Source organism: Oculina patagonica, chromosome 10 (genome assembly GCF_052425735.1).
Source record: "Oculina patagonica isolate OP01 chromosome 10, crgOcupat, whole genome shotgun sequence".
NCBI lineage: Eukaryota > Metazoa > Cnidaria > Anthozoa > Scleractinia > Oculinidae > Oculina > Oculina patagonica.
In genome coordinates, this window is record NC_135767.1 from 2,442,665 (window position 1) to 2,456,800 (window position 14,136).

The window sequence follows — 14,136 nt, forward strand, 5'->3', positions numbered from 1 at the left end:
AAAATGACCTCTACTATCCTTTAGAAACTAAAAACCGGGACATTACTTTTAAGCCTTTAATTAACAAGATCTCTCAGTAGTCCACTCTTGGAAGGCAGAAAAGCAGCAATTTCTGTTGCATTTTCATGGACGATGCCCTGCGAGTTTCTGACTGCAAAGGAATTTGTGTTTAGTTTTGAAGGTTGACACTGGCCACCTTTATGTGTCTTTTGTGCAAGATGTTTAATCGAAAAATATTATTGTTTCAATGCGCGCAGTGTGACAATTGCTACACAAGTTTGGTTAAGAAAAAGAATTAGTCCCTCTCACGTTACCTTGTTATTTCCAGTTCATCCCAAATTACTAAAACTTGAATAAGCAGAAATAAAACTTTTTTGGATGTGTTTGCTAAATTTTGTCAGAAATAAACGCGCAAGAGATCGCCAGATGTGAGAAATAGAATTTATCGTGATTCGTGTACAAAAATGGATCGTGTTGCGAGTAGCTTCTGGCCTTTGTTCCGGGTTTGCCGTTTCTTTGTTTTATGTTACTTAGCAACACGGAATAAACCTTTCTTGTGATTGGTCGGCTAAAATCGATGACGCCAAACGTTGATTGCTAATTTTAGAAGATACGTAATACTCCTAAATGACAAGTAACAGCCAATCACAGCGCTGCGAATTGAAGTGAAGGTGGAATTGACGCGAAATTGATTTTCCCGCCCAACAAAACATATGTACGACACTTCAGGCTCTCGCTTCTTCTAGCCAGTTGAGCGCGACTGAATGACTTTATGTGGCTGAAGGTACCGTGTGTATATATTCTAAGTTACGGTGAGAAAAGTTGTAGAAAAACTTTGGAAGTGTCTGACTCGACTCGTCTCGTGTACAGTACCTTACTCAAAGATATGAACTCCAGTTCGGGACCCAATTTTACGAGATCCCAGACATCGACAGAAACCAAGAACGAATCGTCCGAATGGTCAGTAAGCAGGTACGGGTAAATTAACCAATTCTAATTTGGAACTGAGAAAATATATACATTTATACGCAATAACTGACACATTTTTGTATATTTTGTAGATGATATGTTGTTGGAGCTATGAAAGTAACGGCAGAATAAGATGTTTATTAAACATATGTCTATCAAATAGCACACCTGTGTATTGATCAGTAGTGGTTAACAAAAGATTTTTATTAAAAAAACCGGTTTAACAGGTTTTGTAGTCCGCATAATTCTTGATCGATGGTCCCAATTTTTTTTTAGGCTGATTGGTTTGTCAACAGTAATTGGTCAGTTTCGACCCGTCTATTGTTAGTCAAATTAACCATGTTTTAACCATTTTCTGTAAGGTTAAAAATTTGTTTTACACACACTGAAGCATTTATTCTAACCTTAAAGCTAATAGAAACGAACTCTTGAGAACGAAACGTTCATAGGAGTTGTCAGAGCACGCCATGTTTGATAGTTGGGAAGATAACATAATCCTACATGCAGAATTATAAAAAAAAAAAAGCCCAGTAGCTAACAAGTGTAGTATTGTCTGCAGAGTTGTTATCCGCCACTTCTCTGAATTCGCGGAACTAAATGACGATCCTTGCTAGAGCGACGGAGTCAAACATTCAAGATGCAAACGTACAATTCAGAATCCTTTCAACAGAAACCTTTATGGAATCATTGTAATGAAAAATAATAGAGAAATATTAACATTTAATAGTCAGTTTTCATAGTTTGTTGAAATCAGAAGAAATCATCAAACACATACTCGAAACTTTGTCCTGTTCAGAAGTTCTTCCAGAGCACAATTTGTTGCTGTGTGAAAGACGAGCTCCCAAAGTAGAAAAGCATTAAAACAAAGCCTTCGAATTCGATCGAATCAATCGACCATTGCCACTCGTTCGCAATGGCGGCCTATGAAGTCGCAGACAAGCCCGGTGTGGGAACTTATAACGATCCATGCCATAATCCACAACGGACAAGTTAGGATGCAACAGTTCGGCGTCCCTTGTTGACTTGCTATGCACAATTTTTTTAAATCGATCACAAATCGACTGTTACTGATGTTAGATGAAAAGGCACTGATATCTGCCCTTGGAGTATTCCGCGATAAACAGGCTTTTGGCGAAGTCGGTATTATTTGTTGTCGAAAAACACGATTCATGCTTAAGATTTCCCATACGATTATACAACTAGAAAACAGCTAACACAAATGAATACAACACTGCCGCAGTGACTCGAGACAATTTGATGATCTGTCTGCCTTTTAAAAAATATATGTATATTTTTATGTCACGCGAACAATACGCGCGCTTCCGATTCGCTGGCAAAAAATACAGTTTCGATGAATGTGGAGGTTACCATGGTTATGCTTAGTATTTTTAAGAAAAACATTCCGCCAAAATAACGCTAAGCGGAACGCTGCAGTCTGCCAGACAAAAGAATGCCACAGTTTGAAAAAGAAAAAAGAAATGAAAGCTTTACAATCTACGTACAAAGTAAAAGCATAGGCTGAGACGAGAGAGAGTCGAGATAGCAAAATAATGTAGAACAGTACTGGAAATTTTTTTTCAAAAAACAAATGAGAGATGTGCATACTCACCAGTACTTGAAAATTCTTTCAGTGCAACTTCTAATTTCTTGGTCGACAACCAATGAACACAATCTGTTGCCGTGCAAGACGGATTGCCAACAAGGGGAGATTCTTGTCCGAAAAGCCTTTGAAAAGAGCCAATTATGATCGAGCTACGCCACATTGCAAGTCGGTGTAGAAGCAGCTCATGATGTCGCAGACTGGTGTGAAAACTCCTGAAACTGTTGCCTTGTCGCTATCATGGTCCGTGTTAGAATTGTCCATAATCCAGGGCTAAAATGAAACTCCAGTTTGAACTCATAGATACACGACTCCTGTGCAATCGAACACGGCCGTTTACGGGTGGGCGCTGGTATTCTGTAGTCCCGATTTTTACTCTACAATGACTCAAAGTTCGTCTTGATGACGCTCTTAGAGCATAAACACTTTAAGACTGATGAGTTTGTTACTAAAACTTCTATCGATGTTTTGCGATGATCATTCTGTTTGTGCCTACATCACGTCATGGACTAAAGCGGAAGTACTTTACTGGCAACGCTATTGCTCTTGATCTTAGTGTAAACAAAGTCTATTTTAGTCTTCTACGTAGCCTGTTGTTTGGCTTTGCGTGACGAGCCCAAACAATGGCTGCGTGGGAGACTTATTCTATTTGTATAATTTATGTAACATCTGAATTTTCTAGAACGTCACGAAAGTCTGACTTTCTTGAAAGTCAGCCAGGGAGCTGTACAGACGTTTTTGCGGAAGTCGAATTTTCCCTGTTTTGAGGTGTATTCTCGACTTTTCGACTGTTACGTCAGGTTCCAAATTCTGAAATAAGGGCTTTCCAACTCATTCAATTCGATTAGATAAAAACGCCCCAAGAACAATAACAGTCATGATTTAAGAAGCCGTTCACTCCGTTCATGTTCAGAGTAGTCGAGCAAATTTAAGGTAGAGACTATCGACATCAGTTGAAAGAAGGTACAATTCTTCAATGCGTTCAACCAAAAAATGTCTTCACTCAAATGGACAGAGATTGAGCAGATCCGATGAAATCCTGGAAAGGAGACGGCTCATTTGTCCTTTGGAACTCCGAGCCCCGGTGCAGACCTGTTGCATGTGGCCACAAACTTTCATGTAGAAGATTCTTTATGTTTCGGAAAATAAGGTGTGATAACAATTGAGTTTAAGGTTTTATTTGGGAAATCTTATAACAGAACTCTTGCGGCAACCCAAGAGTTGCTCAACGAGGGGCTTAACAGCGGCTTCGAACTTGCATTATGCAACTTAGTACATTTCTTAGCTATATTCTGCAAAACAAAAATGTAAAATGACCAAATTCCGTACATTTTGGAGAATGTCAACCACGATGTCCAACGGCGAATATTTTATCTTTCTATTTGAGATTGGAGACTGTCTTTCCATATTCACCTCGAGGATTGTTCGGGATACCGATAATCACACTGAATGGATCTAAGTTATAAGTTTCTTGCAACCTATTTTATATTTGTAACTAAAGCAACTGGGAAGGCCACAAGAACCAGTGAACACATTTTTTACCGTCCACTATTTTATCAGTGTTGACGTTGTAAAGTTTAGATATATTTCTTGAATTTCATGTCAAAATGTTTTAAAGGGGCAGTGTCACCAACATTTAGTGCTATTTGAAAATCCAGTGAAGGTGTCGGTATTAATTGGGAATGCACTAGCGTACTTTTAGTGACCTGGTCTTGCTAAAAATATGTGCTGGCTGGCAGGAGAGGAAGTGGCAAAACGACGTTTTCTGAAGTTTGACAAGTTTACTTGGAAGAAAAGTTCTTAAAACACATTGATTATGGTTTATTTACATCTTGGAGAATGAATTTGTGGCTTTATTTTGTCGTTCAAAGGTTGTTTCCTTGATCAGTGAGTGCACCCTCATAATCCGGGCATCACTGGTTACACAAAAACTTTGAAGACTTCTCGTGACACCGTCCCTTTAAGAATAGCACTTAAAATTTACTTTGGATTCTGCGCTTGCTCGAATTGTTAAAAAGCTACTCTTCATGAGAGTGTTCAACATAGAAAATCGTGTTTTATTGTTTAATCCCAAATCCCTTTTGAAGCCCTACACTCTTTTTTTTTTATAAGAATCTAGTTTATAAGAATATCGAGGCTGAAATTTGCGTTTTTAAGAATATTTTAAGAACAAACCCGAGGCGAGATTTTGAAAAGAATATAGTTTTTAGTTGAAACAAAATCAGGTATTTTCATTTCCGTCATTTATCTTTGTGAGGAATGCTTTGTTAAAGCCAAAACGGCCAGGCTGCAAAGAAAAGCAATGGTACATGTGCACAATGTAACACGAACAGATCTGAACACCAAACACTTGTAATTGATTACCCAATACTTGCTAAAACGGAAATGTCAAACGGTATTTTCTAAGAATGTTCATAAGAATATTTTCAGCCTAAAATCGGCAGAAAAATAAGAATATTCAGCCTGGGTCGGAAAAACTGTATTCTTATAAAAAAAGAGTGTATATCTTTCATTCAGGCTTCTTTACCCCAATTGCCTTAATTCGTCGGCACACGGTACGAATCGTGTCATTGCTTATTTAATCTTTATCAGAAGGCATATAATAAAGAAACCAAAGCTATGGAGTGTTCTATCCTGTCACGAAATACCAGGAAAATTTAATTTGAAAACGTGAGCCGCTGGCTTCTTTATCTGTTGAAATGAAATAATTGTTTACCTCGGCAACAGTGGTTAAAATTGTTGTATTTCGTTTTATTTATTTATTTATTTATTTATTTATTTATTTATTTATTTATTTATTTATTTAGGAGAAATGACCCAAGATGCCCTGTTGACAATGAACCGTTAGTAGAGGCAGAGGTATGTAACAGCAAAAAAGGAAAAAAAAAACTAAAACTAACAAACAAAACAACCCCAAGAAGCACAGCGACACCTCTTTCTTTCATTCGTTGTGCGGTTGTCTTTCTGCAACCCATGCACCAATCAAGCAAATGTCGATATTTCTGAGAAAAAGTAAAAAAAAAACAAAAAAACAGCGGGGAATTACTTTAAAAATTTAAATTTCCCTTTTGTCTTATAATAGTAATAGAGAGGGTGAGCTTGCTAAAAATTCAGCAGAGGGAAATTAAAAGAGATGGGTTGCTCGGTTAAACGTGGAATTATATGCTCTTCCATCAAAACAATGTAAAAATAAAGTAAAAAACACAGTGTTTTTTTTTTTAGAAATATTTTTTTTTTTTGTTGGCACTGTTTTTTGGTGAAACGAAAAAAAGGGTTTTTTTCTAAATTTTTTTTTATTTTAGGAAAAAAAATAATTTAAAAAATACAAATTTTTGATCAAAACTACATCTATCATAAGACCAACCGTTTCTTGTTGCTTTATCTAACATCATGTCTTTTTGCTTTGTCTTACATTCATTTTTTTGCAAACTTAACTCTCTTTTTCTTAGTGCTTTCGTAAAAAATTGTTTCAAATTTTTTTTTTATCAGCAGGCAGTTGGCGGTCAACCTAGTGAGGTACATCTCTCTACTGAAGAGTTACAGCGCTTTGCAAGGCCAAGGTCTTGTGAACAAACTCGACAGCTCAGCTTCCCTATACCAGAACAGCACCCACATCTGCAGCCCGAACTCTGTTGTGGAACATCTCGCCGTGTTGGGTCAGAAGTTGCTGCAAGGCCTAGGCATCAGGATGAAGACTACCACCTACCTTATCAGCTATCTTACCAGCCAGAGGATGGCAATCAGGCAAGTGGGTGGAGTGGCTGCGGTGCTCTGACAAGGATGAGTCAAGGTGGTGGTCAGAGGACAAGTCCACATGGTCTGTTCCTGGGCTATCGGCAAGCAGAAGGCGGTCGAGACCGCTTTGGATTGAACGTCCCTACTGAAGATGAGGGGCAAGATGCAAATCAGCGATATCGTAGAAATGGCCTAGAGAATAGAGTGACTCCAGCAAAACAGAAAGAGATTGTCACCGAGTACTGCTGTGGCGCACGAGAAGTACAGTTGTGTAATGAAAATCGCCGAAGGCAAGTACTAGTTGTGTAATGATAACAGTTGTATTTCAGATGGATATTGGATCCTTGGATCCGGTGAAAGGATTTGCTTGGCGTTTCTGTTTCTATGCCAAGAAAAATGGTTTAAACTTTGAGCGACTTTATTTCTGACTGTTAAAAGTAAAGATTTCTTTAGAATAGCTGTTTGCACCGATGTCATCACAGAGCGTAATCAGGGGTCAATATTAAAGTTTTCCCTACTCAGACATTTCCTTTCTTGCGAAAATCAACATTGCATGAGTTCACTGATGCAATCCATAGAGCAAGTAAATAAACAATAGCTTGGAAATGTGACTTTGTCAGGGCCGATTTGCAAGGTACGTTTGCATGTGGTAGGCTGTTTTAAACAACGCGATATCGTGTAATTCTTGTAGTCATAGCGAAAGCATCTTGCATGCGATAATCGTAGGCAAAATCGTACCGTCTAATTCACCCCTCAGACATATTGTGGTGGTAATAGAAAGAGAGCTAAGCTGAAAAAGAGAGATTCTTTTTTTAATGTTCCATTTTAGAAAATCATTAAGCACCTGTGTGTATATTTTAAAATTTTCAGGTTGCGTTTATTTGATGAAGCCATATTGAGCGAGATTGAGGGGCGGTTCTGCAGTGGTATTTATCATTGGAGAATAAAGAATTTCCAACAATGTCGTCAAGATGCTATCACTGGTACAATGAAAGCACAGTTCAGTCCTGCGATCAACACCAGTCTGTATGGCTACACATTCTGCATGAGGATCTACCTGAATGGTGTGAACAGTGGAGTTGACACTCATGTGGCACTCTATGTTCACATGATGCAGGGTGACTACGACAACAGGCTGACGTGGCCATTCACTGGGGTTATCACGCTGTCGATCCTTGATCAGAGTGGTGCTGAAGGCCCGAACGATATCACCCAAGTGATGGTCGCATCGCCAAAGCTGTGTGCATTCAGAAAACCCACCTCCCCTTGTAGTCACGTTGGATGCGGTTTTGAGATGTTCGCCCCCATTCCCCAGATATGCTCTGGCCCATTTATTCAGAATGACACAATGCTAGTTAGAATCGAGATTTCCCGCTAATGTTATTTTTGTACTAATGCGTCAAGCATTTATGGTGAAGTAGTAATTTGTGCAATTACATAAATATTTGCCAACATTTGTCATTGGGAAGAGCATAATCATGATCACGTTACAGTAATTCTTCGTTCAATGTATGTATGTTTTTTTTTTTCAAAAAAAAAGGTTAAATTTCATTTACAGATGAAATAGCCGTCTCTTGCCTTTGGTAAATGGAGACAAAACCAATTTTCGAGCATTTTATAGATCAATGATTTATATGGGCCCAACAAAAATCAAGGTCGACTTGATATAATCTGTCAATCATGTCCAGTTTTGGCAATTCATACCCAATCTGACTTCTTGGTTTTACTATTTTTTAGTATATTTACTAGTATTCTGTGAGATGTTTTGTTCTAAACCATTATTCGTGGTTTATGTTGGACTATACAAAATAACCTTACATAGTGTGACACTGCACCTTAACGATCTTTTGTAGTAACCGCAGATTTTGCCAGTGGTGAAAAAAATTGTGTGTTGTTGTACTCTATTCCAAAACGGTAAGGAAAGGAAAGAAAACATTTTAGGATTAAGGTAACACGACATGAAAGTACTGCTCAATAGCTTTCATCCACAGACTTGAAAGTTAAATCCACTTTGTACAGATAATGAACAGTACCACATGAATATACTGCTCGATAGCTTTTATTTGAGTTGTCGCACACTATAGGGTTTCATCCACAGATTTAAAGTTAGAGCCACCTTGTACAGCATAATAAACAGTACCACCTGAAAGTACTGCTCAGTACATTTCATTTGTATAGTCATACACTAGAGTTACATCCATGAACTTTAAAAAATGGAATAATAAATGATATTTTGTATATTGTAATTTTAGTGCTTTTTTACTAAAGAGAGTACTGAGTATTGATATCACAATACGTATGTTTTGTAGTGCTTTAAATGGAACATTTTTGACAAGAAGAATGTATTTCGAGCTCGTTGATAATGTAGTTTTAAAAGTCATAAAAAATGTAGCTTAGACAAATAAGACAGTATTGTATGGTGAGGAAAGTTTGCTTTGCTTGTAATTTTTTTTCCCTTCAAGCTCATATGCTAGTCTAAATAATAGACAATATATCAATGTCAACGTAATAATATTATCCACATTTCTTGGCTTGTTTTAGTAATCAGTTGAACAGTGAGTTGAATATGACTTCAAGTTAATTGATCCGAACTTGCAGTGCGTGTATATATGACGCTAACGAAGCAGAAACTGCTGTGAGTTTTGTTATTCTTTTAAACCATAAAATAAATGTTGAAGGTTTTGTAGCTTTTTGTTATACTTTGTCCAGCTCATTCACGCGACCAATCAATCTTATGCCGGTGTAGCTATAGGGAATAGTACTTCCCGGTGGGGAAATACCCGCCAAAAAAATATTCAGTGTGAGATAACTAGTCCTTTTGGAGAAAAATAGCAGAAATCTATAAGTAAATATTTGGTTAATATCCAACTCCAACACTCGTCGTAAAGAGTAGGGCATGAAGTTCCCTGTGTTGTGGTTTGGTCTTTGCCCGTTGTACCGTTTTACTGTTGAAATGCTCGGAGATATTAGTTATGTTAAAAGCAGTGTTAACAAGCTACACTAAGATCCGAGGGTAATTATAAATAAAGTATTCACTTCACTTTACATCTATATCATGTTCCTGCATGATTAAATCGCATATTTTTTTTTATCGAGTCCATACTAACAGGATTCGCTCTTGAATAGGAAACGTTTGGGTTTTTTCCCGCCGGTCAAGTCGAACTTAACCGGCGGCGGGAAACGCTTGTTAACTGTGAGGCAAATGAAAAAGCAATATCATTGAAAACAGTGCAAAGGAATATGTCGAAGCAGGTTACGTTAAAAAAAGACCACATCTAATATCACATTTAATACAATTAAATATCATGGCCGTAACCAGACCTTTGCCATAGACGAGGCAAGATCTTGCTAGAGGGATCTAGGGGCATGCTCTCCAGAAAATTTTCAAATCTAGAGCTATGAATCTCTTTCGGAGACGTTTTTTCATGAGGTATTCTTGAGAAAATCAATCTTGTTTAACTGGGGATTGTTTTGCCAACAAAACATATTTTGTTTATAATTTTGGGTAAAAATTTAGACGAGGCAAGTGCCTCGTCTTGCCTCTTGCTGGTTACGGCCCTGAATATATGTTAGACTGGCACAAATAGATCTTGACTCATATGACGTGTCGTTCGGTGAACAAAAAAGTTATAGCTTTCAAGAAAACGACACAAAATTAATGGACATGATGTGCGACATTGATAGTAAGTTACAAAGAAGTGAAAAAAGTGTAGATATTATACATGCTTACAAAGTGTAAAGAAAAATATGACCGCCAATGGTGGGTAATAACAGCATGAAAATGAGTACTAACAAAATGAATATTCAGGATCAAAAGGAAAAAATACAGAAACAATAACTACTTCCAAAGACAAAAGAACAAAAGCGGAAGGGAAACTTACAATAAAACTAAAAGGCAAGCGCTTAATTTAATGGTAGCTCACACTTTATATGTGTATGGCTATGTTTGCCCTTTTACTACAATAAAAGTACAATGTTTAGACATGTTTGTAGATATTTCAAACTAGAAAACAAACACTAAATAAACAAGTCATCTTCATAATACAATATGCTAAAAACATCCAATTAAGAAAGCCATTAATTCTCATACACTTGAGAATGTTTCCTTGAAACTGTCTTTCAAATTGTTGTAATGACGTCATCAAGTGGTTTGATGACGCAAAGAACAAATGTAATTACGAAGCCGTTACACTCTTTTAAATTGTTCTTACGTGAACAGGTACGTAGACAATTGTTTCATAAAATCGCCGAAAGCCGCAAAGCAAACTTGACGGACTGATGGCACCAATCGGAAAGCCTCTTTATTACGAAGTGCACGTGTAGTGCGTACGTTGTGCACATGTGCTTATCGTTGAAAAGGGAAACAATAACCTTAGTTAGGGCATTATGAGGCACAAGGGGGTACAAATCAGTCCTGCTCCTGGTTTGTGGAAATCCGGTGATCAAGAGAGATTTTAAAGTTCGCAATTGTTTTCTTTTCGTCCGTCGAAACGGATTTCATCAGCCGATATCCATGAGACCGTCTAAGAGTTCTTCTTCCTTTGTCGTACATGGCAGTTCAGAAGGACTTGACGAGCGGCCGGCGGTAGAACAGTGAGTGTTAGAACTTTAGGCAAGAATCGAATTTTAATTAAGACTATTTTATTATTGTTAAATTATTGACGATTTTTCCGGTTAGTCTTTTTGTGCTTACTTCATGTTTTATCTTTAAGTTTATCTTTTCCATATGGGCACTAACACTATAATAAAGAGTGCGGGCCTGTGAAATAAATGGATAAATAACTGGACTTCTTTTGTAGATAACAACACCAGTACAAACGGTTTTTCGTGATGAAAGATTTTGTTCAGCGGACTAAATATCGCTTTAGCCTGTATTACTCTGCTTCGGTTTGTCGCCCTATTTTTTAATCGCCAAGAATTTGGCAAAAAACGAATTAACATTTTTTTGGCAGGGAATTTCGCACGACATTTTTTAAGCTTGTGGAAATATAGTGCAAACAAACATTATACAGTCCTTGTATGGGAATCCAATGTCGAATTACTTCCTTAAGATTTGATATACAACATAACTGGTGGCAAGAAACTTTGCCAATAAAATTTATGGATGTATCTTTGCTGAGAACGATGCAGTTGCATTTCAGTTTGTGAATTTTCTGGTCGCGGACTTAAACTCGGCTAGCAGTCAGTTTGTCTCACCGATATGTGTGTAAATAGTCTACTTGGACAAGGAAATAGCTAAATTAAAGAATTATTGGGCTTCCTTCGTAGAAACTTAAAATTCGGAAATGCTTATAAAAATCTTCAACAAACTAAATTAGCAAGTCATCAAACAAACTAAAATACAAATACAGAACTTCAATTACATTTTCTCGAGCGAAACTTCGTTCTCGATATAAAAGTTTTATTTCGACATTCTTCACCTACAATTTACTACGTTACAATAACTCACAAGTGAAAAAAGCGGCGCCGTAGAGGTTAATGTTAATAAATAGGCGAAACTGTCATCTTTAGATTCAGGTCAAATATTACAAGTTTTTTATCCCTTTTTTTAAAGTGGCTTGTGAGAATATAACAGTTTCCTTAGTAACCCATGTGTACAATTATAAACGTCTTGAATTTTGGTTTATATATTTTAAGGGAAGACTACCCAAGATGTCCCATTGATAATGAGCTGTTGTTAACAGAGACAGAGGTATGTACTAAGTCAGTATAACCTTTTCCTCGTACACACCTTTAGCGGATAACATATTTACCTTTAAGCCAAGTTTTTACCAGCGACGCAAGAATAAGTGCAAGCAAAAACGTCTAGTATATAGATACTGAATGAACAAGGATGTCTGTTTACAGAAGATTCAACTTTACTACCATTGTACCTAGAAAACTCTCTTTCTGTCAGCAGGGAGTGGGTGCTAGTACAGTCTGTCATCCCACTGAGGAGAGAGGACAGCATGAAGGGCAGATTCCACAACAGCCCCGAGATCAGGAAACTCGGACCAATTCTACATCATGGTATCCCTCTAAGTTAGTAGAGCTGACTGCGCTTCGGGGATCTTCCACTGATGTCCATTACTACCCTTGCCAGGAGTTTGATCTTTGTAGCGGCCAGGCTACGGGAGGGGGCCTTTCAGAGCAGGTTCCGATTAGGTCAGGGCTACAGCTTAAAAGCGAGCAGACTGATGCTATACAGGCCAGTGGATTCCGCTACCCCATTCAGGAGACAAACGGTCAAGATCGGGCAGTCGAGCATACATGCACAGTACTTGAACAGGAACAGCGGTTATCTGTCTGTAATCAGTTCCATAACAGGCAAGTGTCGCAGAATGCATATGTCATATGTCCTTGCAATGGAGTGCCAGCCTTGATAATTACATAGTTTTAATAGACAGTTAGTGAGAGTTTATTTTCCCGAGGCATAAGGACTTTAATTTGTAAAGTTGCAGCTGACAAGCACAATCTTAGAAGTAAGAGACCGTTTAATATCCCAGTCTACCGGACATCGGTTTAAACTGAGAAGTCTTTTAAAACAGCCATGTATATGTATCCTAATTTTAATTAAAACATCTTTTCTTCTCCTGAAAGCTTGTATATTTAGTCAAATTAAATTGGTTTTCATTTTTTCATGATATTTTAAGACTATATCTCTTGTAACGTATGTAATTCAGTCGTTAGACTGTGTGACGTTTGTTTTTAATAAACAATTGAACTGAATTGAATTTAAGCTAAAAAATGGCGCAAAACTTTACCAATAATTACCATTGACATCTAACCATCCATACCCTCCAACAAGAATGGAACATGTTTTAACCAACAAAATTTCAAAGTGGGCTGGGGCTAAGCATGTCAATAACAAAGGAGCAGTGATTTAAAAGGTGTTTATCATTCTCAGGTCCAGTCCCCCAGATGCATTGTTAACCGAGGGCCGTGCCTGTAATGGAATCTTCATCTGGAAAATCCATAACTTCTCTCAGTATCACCACGATGCAATAAATGGAGTGATAACAGCCTTGTACAGCCCTCCGATTTACACCCATCTTTACGGATATAAGCTCCGTATGTTGTTGTACCTTAACGGTGTGCATGGCAGTGTCGGTAAATACGTGAGGTTGTTCGTTCAGATGATGGAGAGCGAAAATGACGACATCTTGGCTTGGCCATTCGCTGGTAGGATCACTCTATCCATATTGGATCAGAGCGGTGCTGAGTTTCGCGATGATATCAGTGGAATTATACTGGCCAAGCCAAGTTTGTCGGCATTTCAGAAACCAACAGCAAGCAACAGTCACAGCCAAGGGTATGGCTTTGAAGAATTCGCTCCTATTCAGCAAGTCTGTGGTGTACGGTACACAAAGAATGACATAATGATGGTGAAGATTGAGATCACCCGTGCGTGATCTGATATGTTGAGTCTCCGCGCATTTCGTGAAATCAAGATTGAGATCTACACGGTCCGTGATGTGTTTCTCAGTCTTGGCGTATCTTGCATAAGTCTATGTTTTGAACATTTGTTAATTCTGTAACGATAGACTGTGAATTGCCGAAAAAGTATCTCTAGGTCAATGATTGTAGTTTTGCTTGAAAGTGTGAGAAATCATCCATCAAACTTACTAACAAGTTCTGTGCTTCTCACTTTCTACTACTCCATACTGAATTCAATATAGTCAAAGGCAAGTTTTCGCCGTGTTTTAGTGTTCTCATATGTTGCAATTTTTATCGTTCGCATTATATCCGTCTCACTTTCCCCCATTCTTCCTGAGCGAAGTATTTTTTTTTAACGATGTCAGTTTCACGCAGTCCACGAACACCAAAACCCAAAACTGACAAATATATATTGT

The 14,136-nt window shown here is 37.8% G+C and overlaps 2 protein-coding genes across 5 annotated transcripts; both read left to right on the top strand.

The window, feature by feature from the left end:
• Positions 1 to 823: 823 nt before the first annotated feature.
• On the top strand, positions 824 to 7,765 carry LOC144628613 (uncharacterized). Of its 4 annotated transcripts, none has more exons than XM_078486749.1 (4): positions 824 to 972; positions 5,377 to 5,428; positions 6,062 to 6,594; positions 7,175 to 7,765. In XM_078486749.1, exons 1-4 carry the CDS (start codon positions 887 to 889, stop codon positions 7,680 to 7,682), a joined length of 1,179 nt encoding a protein of 392 aa, XP_078342875.1. In that variant the 5' UTR covers positions 824 to 886; the 3' UTR covers positions 7,683 to 7,765. The 4 variants fall into 4 exon arrangements, with proteins under 4 accessions (XP_078342875.1, XP_078342874.1, XP_078342872.1 ...); XM_078486748.1 differs by having other exon boundaries at positions 825 to 972; positions 6,059 to 6,594; XM_078486746.1 differs by lacking the exon at positions 824 to 972 and adding an exon at positions 3,442 to 3,719 and having other exon boundaries at positions 6,059 to 6,594.
• A 4,372-nt stretch (positions 7,766 to 12,137) lies between these two features.
• LOC144628811 (TNF receptor-associated factor 6-like) lies at positions 12,138 to 13,695 on the top strand. The gene is made up of 2 exons (XM_078486926.1): positions 12,138 to 12,610; positions 13,191 to 13,695. The coding sequence occupies exons 1-2, from the start codon at positions 12,138 to 12,140 to the stop codon at positions 13,693 to 13,695; spliced, it is 978 nt and encodes a 325-aa protein (XP_078343052.1).
• Positions 13,696 to 14,136: the final 441 nt, after the last annotated feature.